The sequence below is a fragment of the Rana temporaria genome, chromosome 6 (assembly GCF_905171775.1).
Source record: "Rana temporaria chromosome 6, aRanTem1.1, whole genome shotgun sequence".
Classification (NCBI taxonomy): Eukaryota; Metazoa; Chordata; class Amphibia; order Anura; family Ranidae; genus Rana; species Rana temporaria.
In genome coordinates, this window is record NC_053494.1 from 5,744,287 (window position 1) to 5,759,861 (window position 15,575).

Here is a 15,575-nt window from a genome sequence, read left to right on the forward strand (position 1 = left end):
CTCTCTCTACTGGCTCTGTCTTCGGGACTCTGTCCTCCCCCAGGCCACCGAGTTTGTCTCCTGTGACTGTCCCTGCCGCCGATGTACACAGTGAGAGGGGTGAGCTGTGCTCTTCCCATCTCAGCTGTGACAGGAGTTCTAGCACAGTGCTAGGACTCCTGTTTTGGAGGTGACAGGGTCAATAAAGAGAATCTGTCACCTCCAATTGCTATCACACAGGGAATTGCTTTCTCCTGTGTGATAGCAATTAAGTTAAGTGAAAAAAAATGATAAAAAAAATTAAAATAAGAAATAATAATTAAATTATAAAAATAAAAAATGTATTAAAAAGTGAAGAATAAGAAAAATTATATTCAAATAAATAAGAAAATTATACAAAAATAAAAAAAAGTAAACGACAAGCTACAAAATAAAAAAAGTGATAAAAAATTAAAAAAGAAAGAAACAAAAAATATTTGAACTAACCAGTTGCCATTCTCCGTTGATTTTGGGGGGGGGGGGGGTTCGGTTGGCAGGGAGGGGGTGCATTGTGGAACCTGGCCTTGGGGCAGCAGGGAGAGCAAATCCGGCCCTGCCTGTAGACGTGAAATCTGGTATTTGGGAAGTAGAGCGAGTGTGCATAGTCGAGTCCGGAATTAATGATTGTTCCAACTACCACTGCTGTGTCCTCCTCCGATGGACTTGTGTACACACGATCGGATAATCCAACAACACTCAATTGTTGGTGGACAATTTTAAAGCATGCTTTCCAACATTTGTCTGGGGAAAATCCGACAACAGTTGTCTGACGGAGCCTACAAACGGTTCGATTTTCCGCCAACAGTTCCGGAAAATCCAACCTAGTGTATGAGGCTTTAGAGTTCACATGTATGAACACACTTTCTAATAATCCACCCCCTCGCATCCTCTGCGTGTCACCATTTTACCTTCTGAAGTATTCCATCCTGAACATCAAGTCACCACACTGGGCTGTCACTGAAATTCTGTGTTTTACAAGCAGAGCAATAAAGAACAAACCAGGAAACAGAATGAGAATATTGGTGTATTAGTTCGAATTTATTGTAGCTTCCCTCTAGATTGTTTTCTGTTGTCACACGATTTAAGGGAGCAAAGTACAGATGTAGATTGTAGACCAAGAAAGAAAGAAGAACGTTTTCACTATACTATCTAATCTTTTTTCTTCTAAAATCTGTTTTTATCACCACATCTCTAAAGATTCTCGCAAATGTTTACAAATGTCTACTTCCTCCACAATAAACTTTGACTTTACTTTCTCTAGTCTTCTAAATACTAAGGGCCAGATTCACAGTGAGAGTACGCCGGCGTATCTACTGATACACCGGCGTACTTTCAAATTTCCCGCGTCGTATCTTTGTGATTTTTGGTTTTATTTCTTACTGAATCTGATGACAAAGTAACAAAAAATACATATTAGATACAATTTAGATTCTATTTTTTTTTTCAGTTCAGCATTTGGAACAGCACTTTATAATATTGTTTGAACAAGAGAAGATTTAAGGCTTATTGTGGAAGAAATAAATATTCGTCTGTTTGCCTATTAGTGCCACCTATCAATGGCCTTCAGTTCCACGCATCAGTGTCACCTCTCAGTGCCCACCAGTGCACCTATCAGAGTTCACAAGTGCCACCTTATTGGTGCCCACCCTTGCCGCCTTATCGGTGCCCATCAGTGCAGACAGATTACATTTTTTTTATATTTTTGTATATTTTGTTATAAAATTTTGCCAACAGGCCATTTTTCTCCTTCATTGATGTACCAGCGTACATCAATGAAGGAGAAAAATGGCCTGTTGGCAAAATTTTATAACAAAATATACAAAAATATAAAAAAAATGTAATCTGTCTTTTTTGAATATTTCCACAAAAAATAAAAACCGCAGAGGTGATCAAATACCACCAACAGAAAGCTCTATTTGTGTGAAAACAATGATACAAATGTCATTTGGGTACAGCGTTGTATGACCGCGCAATTGTCATTCAAAGTGCATCAGTGCTGGAAGCTATAAATTGGTCTGGGTTGAAGTGCCCAGTAAGCAAGTGATTAAATAATTTGTACATTATATCAGTTTGGCGTTCTTCTTTCTACATTTATACATTAGTAAACATGGGTAGGTTGAATAAAACACATTCAAGTTCATGAAAAAAAGATCAAAGGTCACTAAAATATTCATCCCGGGTGGAAGGAGGAAGAAGAGTTAAAGAAATCCAGCTAAGATTGTAAAAAAGAACAATAAACATTACACAGTACAATGTCTCGAAGCGCACACTTTACAAGGGAACACATTTGTGTTGAAACCTCCGGGAAAGCTTGTACACAAGTGCCCAAGAGTTGGATACAAGGAACGATTATTTATCCTACATAGTTTAGGTAGATTTAATAGATGTGATTATGGAAAAATCAAAGCTGTGGTCACAAATATGAACTGGAGAGACGTCACCTTTGGCCACATTCGGGAAGGTGTGAGGATCGGTGTCATGTCAGCAAGAGAGGTATGATTGTTCTACATTAATGATTGATACTGCATGTTACTTTTATGAATTTTAAGTTACCATTTGAATCATTTTATGATTGCTTTGTACATTAACATGGCTGATTTATAACAAATGTATCAAACAGGACGTGAAATGTATAGTGAGATAAGGAATGATTACTATAGTACCGTATTTGCCGGCGTATAAGACGACCTCCTAATTTTCCAGCTAAAATGTTGGTTTTGGGATATACTCACCGTATAAGATAACCCCTCACTATGCCATTATACATGCCTCACTGTGCCATCTGTACATGCCTCACTGTGCCATCTATACATGCCTCACTGTGCCATCTATACATGCCTCACTGTGCCATCTATACATGCCTCACTGTGCCATCTATACATGCCTCACTGTGCCATCTATACATGCCTCACTGTGCCATCTATACATGCCTCACTGTGCCATCTATACATGCCTCACTGTGCCATCTATACAGGGCTGGACTGGGACAGAAATTTGGCCCTGGACTTCATCCAGACTGGCCCACTTTGACAGGTCTCTCCCATGGCGGCCGGACAACTCCTGCACCCCCCCCCCCCCTAGCCACCCGAGCCCCCTCTCCTCCTTAACTAGCCATTCTACTTTATTATAGTAGAACGGCTGGTACTGGTACTCTTAGAGGCAGTACCAGTGGGGAAGCTAGACATTATTTCACCCGGGGCAAAGAATCAGTTCGGTGCCTGTTAGATTTTAAATGTATTGATATTATGTTATAAAGGTCTCTGAATCAATGCTTAAACATGGTAGCATTTGAAGGTTTGTTAAAGACAAACGAAGGTCAATGTAGGACAACAGAACAGATGGTAGGTTAGGCCATATCTATTCTTAAAAGTCCTAAGTCAAGGATAGGGGAGGAGATGTTACTTAAATGTACATAGCGAGCGTTAGAGCTCATCGCGACCTTGTTTGGAAACGAGCCAATTGTGCTTAGTTAGCTGTTAAACCTGTATAAATGTACACGTGGTAAGCATAGTAAGTTAGGATTTCCTGGGTCTCCCGGCCCGACAGGAGAGATGGGGGGAGGGATGGGACCCTCTTCCAAGCAAGAGAGATCAAATCATCTTAACATCTATTTCCTCCTTCTGTAACTTTGTGATGCCTACCTGCCATGATGTTTGACTAAGCTGTAACAACGTAAGCATGAGTCTGTTTGCTGTCATAATCGTTGGAAGAATAAACCATCATATAATGAAGTTATGTCTGAATATTTTGGAAGCAACGCCTGGATAGGAAGAGGTTTTTGACAACACATCGCATGACACCTGTTAGAGGCATATGTCCACTATGTCCTCTGTTCTATCTCTGTCACCTCTTCCCCATGCCCCTCGGCATTTAACATTTGTCGCGCCAGCCAGACTGGTCATTTTTTTCCTAAAGCCTTGACAAGGGGGAACTGAAGAAATGAAGTCAAAGTTGTTCTTTCAAGTCTTGAAGAAAAATACGACCAAAGAACCTATAGAAACGAAAAGGCATTTGTGTTCCATCAGACAACAAGAAGGCTCTAAAACACAGGGTGAGTTTTTATTTGTTTTCTCACCTGTCAGAATGCTTGTAGATTACGAGCAGAAGAAAAAAAAAAAAACGTACAAGGCTTACACAGGGCTACTGAGCCAAAGCTATTTTGGACAGAAGGTTTCAAGATATCATGCAAAATCCATTGAGGACTTTTCAGGTTATGGAGAAAAATCGTAGACGTTTACGTACGTGAAGAAAGCTGCCAAATAGAAGCTTCACGTTATTTTTTAAGGCCACCATTGTAGTCACACAGGCAGATGTACACTTTGAGTGAGCTATTATGGATTTTGATGTTTGAACTGTCCAAGAATACACTATACATTATACATTCCTTTCGCATACACAAAAAGGAGAAAGACATTATTTTTTACGCACGCATCTTTACATTGGTTTACTTGAGGCTACTTTACAAGCTTAAATAAACATTTACACTAACACGTGAGCCAAAAAGAAGGCGGGCCAGAGGAAAAAGACAAGAACTGTTAGAAAATTAATTCTTCAATGAATAAGATAAGGACATTACTCTTCCAAGATAAAGCAACGTATGAAGATACAGCAACATGAAAATGCAACAAGAAAAATCACCAAAGATAGACAATGTAACAAACAAACGAAAGAAACTAAAGTTAAGAAGACAAAGTTAAAGGACATTGCATCTCTTGTTTTTTTAAGTGTACACAGGAAAATCATTCTAAACAAGGGGTAAATATGTTTTTTATATAAGTGGTTTAACATGGGATGGTTAAAAATCTCAAGGTTCAGAAGTATATCTCAGTAATATTCGGGAATTTATATATTCTATATATATATATATATATATATATATATATATATGTGCAGGCATGTAAACAGTAGTGGGGTAATTAATTAATTAATACCAGAGTGTAAGAAGTTCTTTAATAAGGAAATTAAGTTTAATGCTGCATATATATGTTTAGGAATATTTTAGCCCTAAACAACATAAATGTGTTATTGCATGTCATTTAAAGCACAGAACAGGGGTAGAAGTTTAAAGGAAAAACTATTGATTAAGATTATGTAAGAACTGTATAAAATTCAGTTAATGGTAAACAACAAGGTATTTAGTATTTAACAAAAATCCTACAGATTTGGTTGTAGAAATAATAAGTTAAGGATTGAGTAATTTTACAAAAGTTTCCAAACTTGGGTTTGGTTATTTAATTAAAAGTAGTAAATTGTTCTAAATTACTAAAGTTTACCCAGGAAAAATATTAAAATATGAAAGTTTTGTTCAATCTAAAATTAGCAAAAATTGAAGAAAAAGTATTGTTAAAAGTTTTTATAATTGACTATTTCAGATGAGAATGAGAATTTTGTTTGGAGGAATTTTCTCAGGAAATTGGCCAATTCACAGTTCATTAGGCTGGAACTAATCTGTGAAGTTTCATGAGATTTTATCCTAGACAATGTTTTGTCATTATTATAATCAAAGTCATATTATAATGTAATGTACATGATTTTTAGCAGATGTACAAACCAAATATGTTTTAAAATTTTGAAAAAAGGTTAAAAATTGTAAAAACGATAAAATGAGATTGGTTGAAAATTGTATAGTGAATGGTAGCTAAGACTGACAGTGACAGATCTTTCTCTGAGAGTGTGTCATTAACAGAGAAATGGAGGTAGAGTTACGAAGCAGATGGTCAGTCATGACAAGAGTTTTTTCCCCTATGGATCTGAACACGTTAGTGTTTAAACTTTTTTCAGAAATCTGAAATAAAGTTTCATGGATGGAAAAAAATATTTAATAAGGTATTACTAAGTACTAACTAAAGTAATTGTTTTAAAAAAACACGTGGATTTTACACCATTTGTTAAAGGTGTTATTTTTAAACATGAGGTGTCAACACAAGACTTTGATTAAGCTTTTGTCTGAGTGACAACTGGATGTTAAAAAGTAAGGTCAGTTGAAGCTAAAATTATGCAGTGTAATAAGCCACAATTATGCAAGTAAATCATGCAAAGGTTACTTTATCAATTTTTCAGTGGATATTTATTGAGAGGGTTTTTTTGCTTTTATTAAATGGATCCAGGAGGCACAGATGAAACTTTCTGAGTATCTGTCTACACTGAAAAAGTGATCTTAAGACTTGTTTGTTTAGCAGTCAGAGTGACAGGGCATGTGGTTACAATTAACCATACTGTATAAGTTGGTTAAAAAGGAAAAATACTTAAACATGATTTAAGTTTCTTTTTGAAAAAAAAGATATTTAGGATACCCAACCTAAATGTTCTTTTGCAAAATTAAAGCTATTATAAGTAAAGTATAGTAAAGAAAAGTACAATAATATGATAAAAATATTACTTTTACAAAATATAATTAGTCACAGAATAAAAAGGGGGACGATGAAAATTTTGTCTCAGTACAGACTGATAATGAAGATAAAATTCATTGTAAAAATAATTGATTCCAACAATAATGGATAGAATTATTTTTAAATGAAAATATTTATTTTTGCATATCCAGGTACCTGACAGATTGACTGACAAATTGATTAATTGATTTTTTTTTTTTTTTTGAGCTAATGAAAGAAATTTTGAACTACTCATTATTAGAGCATTTTTGTCATCAAACTTCTTGAATATTGTTTTATTATGTTTATAGAGCAATCCAAAAGGCAAAGAGTGATCTGATACTATAAAGTATTGAGAGATTTGCAATATATGTAGATTGAGTATATTAGATTTTTTTCACCTGCTGAAGGAGTATACAAGTATATTTTTAGTTAATTTTTGATAAAATTAATTGAGGTAATTCTAGGAAAAAAATAATATATTTTTAATGAAAGCTAAGTTATGAACTTTGTCACATTCCATTGGGGTTGTTTTCAAACCATGGAATCAGATAATGATTTTTTCATTTTTATAGGACAGGTGATGGAGGACATGTATGCAATTTTAGTATTTGATAAAGTTATTGTTTCTTATCATCTTTAGTACCCAGAGATTATAGAACACTACAATAGTATTTTAGAGTCTAAATAGGGTAAGATGATTCAAGAAAAGGTAAATACTAAGTGACTTATTTGCCTGTTATATTTTTGGTTTAAAACCTTTTCTAAAGTAAGGGTTGGTTACATTTTTTTTGAGTTAATGACAGGATGAAGAATGTCTGTTCTTCTATGTTTTTTTAAAATTAGCATATGTAGTTATTTGCAATCTGTTGAATAGGACAAAGTACAAGTATAGGAATTTCAGAAGTTTGTTCACAAAATACGGCTAGGCCTTTGCTAAATTTGAATAGAAATTATGTTTTGAATAAGATTTCTACTTTTTATGAGTATGTTTCATAATTTATTCCAGTAGCTAAAGTTAGGAATTATAATTCTGAACGTACCAAGGATATCAATAGGAATGCCAACTGAAATATCAGATTTCAATTGGGAAGGTTATTTTATTTTTTGTTTTCTTTCATGACCATGAAACAAGCACAACTAAAATTCTATTTTGGTTATTACTTCTAGTTTTTTCAAAATTATTTTTTGATTATGTTATCAAGGATCAACATTTTTGGATGAACTTCAATGATTTATTCATATGGACTTACATCAAAAGTGACATATTGATCGATTGATCATTATGTAAGGGGGAGTTGGAATGTAATTCTAATATAGGAATTTTTTGAATTTTTTGAAATATGGAAAAATAGTTGTTATATTTTGGTTTCTAAATCTTTTATAAGAATACATATTGATACACATAAAATTATTATTTCACATAGAATAATTACTTTTTTATTCATTTTTATAGAACACATAACTTGGGAATATTGGATGGATAGTTTGTTATTACACGAATGTATAACAAAGTATACATTTGAAGTATTAATATAGTTAAACATACAAGTTTGTGTGGAAGAAAAGGATTTTTAAAGTATCTAAACAGAATTATTGTTGAATTAAATAATATGGAACATTGAAAAATAAATAAAAGAAAGAGTTGCTTGCCTTTTCATGGATAGATAAATAAATGATATGGATAGATAAATAAATTATATAGATAGATAAATAAAATGAATAGATTAAAAAGATAGAAAATAAATAGAAAAAGATAGAATATATAAAAATACGACAATCAAATAATGGGAAAGTTATGTTTTTATGTATCCACAAACAAATAGATTATGTATTATGTTTATAATTGTTCAGTGTCTAGGATAATGTATAAAAAACTTATACTGAAGAAATTTGGTTATTGAAATTTCAAAAGAAATTAAAACATTGTATTTATTAATTAATATTATAGAGAAATATAATTTGATACATCAAAAATATATTTATTTCTTCTTTATGATAAAATATAAAATAATTATATGATATGGTTGAAGTTATAAGAAGTAAAATTTATGAAGGTAAAGGAAGAAAATTTTTAATAGTACATCATTTAGATGGAGAATAAATTAAAAATTAATTAATAATATGATAATTTATAGTTTCTTAAAGAAATGAAATGGTTAAATATTTCACAAGAATATCTCTGAATTTTGGAAAAAGTTTATGTACAATATCTGAAATGTTAAATTGTATTGTTTGTATTTAAAAAAAAAGTGAATCAGAAACCTTTTTAAGATGAATGCACTTATTTTATTTGTTAATTACAGTGCATTAAGGGGGAATTGTTAGATTTTAAATGTATTGATATTATGTTATAAAGGTCTCTGAATCAATGCTTAAACATGGTAGCATTTGAAGGTTTGTTAAAGACAAACGAAGGTCAATGTAGGACAACAGAACAGATGGTAGGTTAGGCCATATCTATTCTTAAAAGTCCTAAGTCAAGGATAGGGGAGGAGATGTTACTTAAATGTACATAGCGAGCGTTAGAGCTCATCGCGACCTTGTTTGGAAACGAGCCAATTGTGCTTAGTTAGCTGTTAAACCTGTATAAATGTACACGTGGTAAGCATAGTAAGTTAGGATTTCCTGGGTCTCCCGGCCCGACAGGAGAGATGGGGGGAGGGATGGGACCCTCTTCCAAGCAAGAGAGATCAAATCATCTTAACATCTATTTCCTCCTTCTGTAACTTTGTGATGCCTACCTGCCATGATGTTTGACTAAGCTGTAACAACGTAAGCATGAGTCTGTTTGCTGTCATAATCGTTGGAAGAATAAACCATCATATAATGAAGTTATGTCTGAATATTTTGGAAGCAACGCCTGGATAGGAAGAGGTTTTTGACAACACATCGCATGACACCTGTTAGAGGCATATGTCCACTATGTCCTCTGTTCTATCTCTGTCACCTCTTCCCCATGCCCCTCGGCATTTAACAGTGCCCCCTCTTATGGTACAAGATTAGGCAGAAGTGAGAAACTCCCAGGCCATAGCTGTTGAGTCAGCTGTCTGTCCCCTCCCCCCATGCTCCTCTGTCATCCCCCCTGCTCCTCTGGTCCTCCCCTGCTTCTTTATTCCCCCCAGGTGAGCGCTGCAGGGAGGGAGAGACAGAGAAGCGGAGGAGGGCGGCAGTCCGCTGTCACTGAAGACGGCCCACTGAGCCATCGGCCCACCGGGAAACTCCCTGTAGTCCCAATTTGCCAGTCCATCCCTGCATCTATACATGCCTCACTGTGCCATTTATACATGCCTCACTGTGCCATCTATACATGCCTCACTGTGCCATTTATACATGCCTCACTGTGCCATCTATACATGCCTCACTGTGCCATCTATACATGCCTCACTGTGCCATCATACATGCCTCACTGTGCCATCTATACATGCCTCACTGTGCCATATATACATGCCTCACTGTGCCATCTATACATGCCTCACTGTGCCATCTATACATGCCTCACTGTGCCATCTATACATGCCTCACTGTGCCATTCCATTCCCTGCCTCGACGATCTCCCTACCTTCTCCTGTTTGCAGAGTATGTCAGACGGCGGTGATTCCATTATTCAAAAGCCGCGCCTCCTCCTCAGGCTGTTCCGTGATAGGCGGAACACTAATTTTCCCAGCAGAGCCTCTGTTCAGTGTTCCGCCTATCACGGTTGCCCTCTCATCCGAGGCCAAGGCTGAGGATGAGAAGGCATCTGTGATAGGCGGAACACTGAACAGAGGCTCTGCTGGGAAAATTAGTGTTCCGCCTATCACGGAACAGTCAGAGGAGGAGGCGCGGCTTTTGAATAATGGATGGCCGCCGTCTGACAGACAGGTACCCGGCGTATAAGATGACCCCCGACTTTTGGGGCATGATTTTTGGATGCAAAAAGTCGTCTTATACGCCGGAAAATACGGTACATTGGTATGCATGCCAGGTTGCTAGTGACAGCGCACTAATTGTCGCAATTCACTCCACTAACAATTATCTCAGGGAACACCTGGCGGCTACTTTTCCAATCCACTCCTACGAATTGGTTCACAAGTTTTAGATCAGCAGATCAGTACACTTTTCTGAATTGTCTGAGAGTTTCGTGAAGAGGGAAGTGAGGTGGATTATGGGGCTTATCTGAAACTTACCTGTGGGCAGGGATAGCCCGTCCATTGTGGGTGCACGGGCGCTGCCTCCCCTATCCACCAACCTCCCCATCCATGCATCTGGCCCCTTTTAGGACACCAAGCGCATATATTCGTATGGTGGGGGTGGGCGGGGGGATGTTTTTTGAAGCACCAGGGGCTCTAATAAGGATTGGGGCAGCTGGGAGGGGCACTGCACACAGAAGTTTTTTTTTACCTTCAGCCTTTAGAACCATTTTAAGATGACCCAACTACCAGGTCATTGCCTTAAGTACAAAAAGGTGGCAATGAGTATAGACATTAGAGCAAGAGAAGAGAGAATGGTAGGGAATAAGCAAGGAAAATTGTATGTGGTGTGGCAGGGGGCACTTAAAGAAGGATAGGGGACGACATTGGAACCAAGAGAAAACCCCCTGAATCCTTGGGGCATCCAGGAATTGCTTAAACTAGAGGGTCATAGGAGTGTACAGGGGGTGTGCCGTATGTGCCTAGGCACACCCTAATCACCAAGGTTGCCAATCATGTAGTGTCTGTAAAAAGCCCAAGGCTACAGTCCACGTCTCTGCTGCCTCCTTAGTCAATGGGAACGACACTGTTCCCACCCCTTTTCCCAACGTTATTTGATTTTGCAACAAGCGGTGCCGGAAGCTTGAGCGGAAGGGAGAGGAAGGAGTAAACACAGCCTGAAGTGTGGGACGGACTCCAGCCTACCAAGAGAAGCTGGGCAGAGCACAATGTAGTCAGTACACATACATACACACGCATGCATGCGTGCATGAGCTTTGGGGTGCACACCCTAATGCAGGGGTGCCCAACCTTTTGAAGAGTGAGGGCCACTTAAGCAACTTGGTAACCAGTCGCGGGCCACATTGAGCGGAGCGGACGGATGACAGATCACGGCTACTCTATAGGTCCTCCGATCCTCCCAGATGGAATGGGACGAATTCCCTTTTGTTGTTTGAATTAGAGGTAGGCGAGCGTAAACGGATATCTGTCGCTCTGTAGAGGTTAATTGAGGGTCCTATTTGGTTGGGCTGATCGTGTGAAAAGGGCCTAAGACTGCTTTCACCCTGATGTGCTGTGGTTTACCCACAACGTGGGTGCAGCAAAATGCACCTGTGTCTATCCTGCTTTATTTGCCATAGACTAGCTGTAGAGAAAGCATCAGCCTATGGGGCTCTGCTCTGCAGCCGCTTTCTTCCTCTACCACCACCATTCACAACACTGATGCTGCAGTATGGCGGGTTGGCAACCTGCGATCTGGGCTTGTCAACCCACCATTCCAGAGCAGGAGGTCGTGGGCCACATCAGAGGGCTCCGCGGGCCACATGTGGCCCCCGGGCCACTGGTTGGCCACCCCTGCCCTAATGCAATAGGCTGCCCTCACCTACTGTATGTAGGGGGTGTCAAATAGTCAATAACGAGCGATCAATATCCTGCTGGAGATAGTGAGTAATCAATGGATTGCAGGTCTTTTTAAGCTTTGATTTGTCCATGTGTTTATTTTAGATCAAGTAGCTTTTGAAGCTCAATTGTATATTTTGTTTGAAAAGATCACCTTGACAGCTCCATGTCCAGAGAAGCCCGGCAATTAGGGGGGGAAAACTGGCAGCACACTGACGGCATTTGATGGGGCAAACTGGCAGCACACTGGCAGCATTTGATGGGGCAAACTGGCAGCACACTGGCAGCATTTGATGGGGCAAACTGGCAGCATACTGGCAGCATTTGATGGGGCAAACTGGCAGCCACGCTGGTGCCATTTGATGAGGCAAACTGGGAGCACACTGGCGGCAATTGATGGGCACACACTGGCAGCAATTGATCGGGCACACTGGCAGTAATTGATGGGCACACACTGGCAGAAATTGATGGGGCACAGAAGCTGCGTTTGATGGCACAGTGGTGGCAATTTATGGGCACAGTGGCTGCATTTGATAGGCACAGTTGCTGGGTTTGATAGGCACAGTGGCTGCCTACCTAAAGGGTAAGCAGATAACATCTGTTATACAATAGTCATGGTTTCTTTATTTTTCTTGTTTTAGAAATATTATTATTGAATGCACCATCCAGAGGAATTTCAGACCAAGAGTTCAATTACTAGCAACAGAATGGATCAGACTGTGAGATACACCTTTCCTAAGCCATAGATAAGAAAAATCATGGAAGAGATGCAAAGTAAGTCCTATGGACTGTTGATGATTCTGTCCAACTTTTATTATCTTTCTGCACAATTATTTCTATATGACCAAATGTGAAAATGTTGATAAAAATCTCTTAAGCATTGTAGAATATTTTTAAACCATATTTGTTTTTCTCTGTTGCCTACAAATTTCAGCCCATCATTAATATTATTGCCATGAATGCTGCAACGGCTTATCAAAAATCATGGGAGCTTCTACTAGGACCACAGTCCAACATTTCTTGATTTGTACATTTCTTCCTTCCTTATTAATTTCATCCAGATATCATGATCTGGGTCAACCAACGTGTTTTTCTACCCACTTCCAATCTGGGCCTTTCTGACACTTTTTATATATTTTTTTATGTCGCGCGGTATTTGCGTAGCTGTTTTTTTTTGGTGGGGGGGGGGGGTAATGTTTTTTTATTTTAATGCAAAAAAAAATCATAACACAATTATTTTTGTAGAATGTGAAAGATGATGTTGCAACAAGTAATTAGATACCAAACATGTCACGCTTTAAAATTGCGCCCGTGCTATGGCAACAAACAACGTAAATGTTACTATTCATAGGTGACGCTTTAAAAGCATTTACAGGTTACCACTTTAGATTTATAGAGGAGTTGCTGGAATTACTACCCATGATCTGATGTTCACGGCGATCCCTCACATGTGTTGGCCGATCGTTGTTTGCTTGCATGCGGATTAGTGTTTTTGAAGGTGCCCCTTCCCTGTTCCACCAGTGCACAAAGCAAGGTCCAAGACATGGAAAGGTGTTTCGTAAAGGCATCCCAAGACTTTTGACAATATAGTAAGATAAGCTATAGTAAGACAGGTATGGGGTAAGATGGGAGAAAGGAAGGAGAGGAAGAAAGTGGGAGGGAAAAGGAGGATGTTGGTCAACTTTCAGTGGTGCCTTCATCATTACTACACTACAGAGTTCTCATAGGAGGGAGGACAATCTTGTTGTCATATGTTTCTTGTCCAGCATTGCTTGAAGTCCCTAAATATATTCCGTACCCCAAAACATGTTGCTGCAAGGAAAAAGGTATATTTTAAGCATAATGAACCATTTATTGCCTGGAGATTATCTTTATTTTTCTTCTTCTTCTTCTTCTTCTTCTTCTTCTTCTTCTTCTTCTTCTTCTTCTTCTTCTTCTTCCTCTTCTTCTTTCTCTTCTTCTACTACTCCTTCTTCTTCCTCTTCTTCTTCTACTTCTTCTACTACTTCTTCTTACTCTTCTACTACTCCTTTTTCTTCCTCTTCTTCTTTTACTTCTTTATCTTCCTCTTCTTCTACTTCTTCCTCTTCTTCTACTACTCCTTCTTCCTCTTCTTCTTCTATTACTTCTTATTCTTCCTCTTCGTCTTCGTCTTCCTTTTCTTCTTCTCCCTCTTTTTCTTCTTCTCCCTCTTCTTCTCCCTCTTCTTCTTCTTTTTCTTCTTCTTTTTCTTCTTCTCCCTCTTTTTCTTCTCCCTCTTCTTCTTCTTCTCCTTCTTCTTCTTCTTCTTCTTCTTCTTCTTCTTCTTCTTCTTCTTCTTCTTCTTCTTCTTCTTCTTCTTCTTCTATCTCCTAACCTCTCCCTTCATGTAATATCATGCTGTTCCAGGTTACCAGCTCTTTTCCAACCTAAAGCCCACAGACCTGGGGAGATCTTATGTCTCCAATCTATCACCTCCACAAAGAAATCCCTACAATCAAGGTGAGTATTTATTTATAGACTGTAATAATGTGTTGTTTGTTACAATATTATATATATTCGTTGATGACATACCTTTGTTTTTTATTTAGAAAGTCCCCCCAGTTCATCCAACACAGATCCCCCCCAGGTAAGTAACGTGTATAGAGTTGACCCTGCTTTGCTTTTATTTCAGTCAACAGAAAAGGCAGAGTTGCCTCGTTGATTATAAGAGATTAGATCGATTCCTTCAATGCAGTATTTCAACACCTTATAGTGGGTTGGTGTGACATCTTAAGTAGTGTTGCTCACGAATATTCGCATTGCGAATATTCGGCTCGGATATGGCATATTCGAGAAATCGCGCTATATTTCGAATTTCGCGGTGAATATTCGCAATTCCGAATATTCGCATTTTTTCAATTTGATTTTTAAAACAGATCACATCCTATCGACGTCTAAAAGCATTGCTGGTATGATTAGAGACCCTGGGCCGAGTAGCTAAGCTGAGGCGATCCTTTTATGTTGCCAAATTGAAAAAAAAAAATTGTGATTTTTCGCTATTGCGAATGCGAAAATGATTGCGAATTTTCGATAACTTTGGTAGGAGAACTCTGATTGTCTCTGATGCAAAAGGGGGGGGCTTTGTGTATGTGTATGTTATGAATATTTGTATGTTTGATATTATTTTTTTTTGTAAGAAGGAAAAAATTGCGCATACCTTAAAAAAAGGGGAGAATACAGCAGCAACTCAAAAATGTTATACAACATAAATTAATACAAGACAGAAAATGGAGTCGCTCTACAAGAATAAAAAATATGTCTAGTGACAAGACATGTGGGCAAATTATAAAATAAGCAAGCGCAAATAACTTGTGAAATACACAGTGAAACAAATATATAAAGAAATATAGTCCCAATAATAGAAAAATAATCTTTCATAAAAATGTCTTTGATATGTGAAGTGAAAAAAAGTCCAAAGCATGCAGCATGAACGTGTTCAATCTTCAAGGTGTTTGATTGACAAACGGCTGTGACAGATGGATAGAGTAAAGAATCACCACCAATGCAAAACACTTTTTATTTTCTATTGTAAAATATCAAGAATATTCTGAGCCAATCAGAGTGCTCCTTCTGCATTTGCCGAATATTCGCAATTATT

At 37.8% G+C, this 15,575-nt stretch overlaps 1 protein-coding gene across 2 annotated transcripts in view; it reads left to right on the forward strand.

The window, feature by feature from the left end:
• The first annotated feature begins 2,271 nt into the window (after nt 1–2,271).
• LOC120942951 overlaps nt 2,272–15,575 on the forward strand; it is a 116,458-nt gene continuing 103,154 nt past the window's right edge. For both annotated transcript variants that reach the window (XM_040355939.1, XM_040355940.1), the window contains exons 1-4: nt 2,272–2,511; nt 12,598–12,730; nt 14,345–14,437; nt 14,527–14,564. In XM_040355939.1, coding sequence (XP_040211873.1) covers nt 12,715–12,730; nt 14,345–14,437; nt 14,527–14,564 — 147 coding nt within the window. In that variant the 5' untranslated portion in view covers nt 2,272–2,511; nt 12,598–12,714. The remainder of the gene's footprint in view (nt 2,512–12,597; nt 12,731–14,344; nt 14,438–14,526; nt 14,565–15,575) is intronic.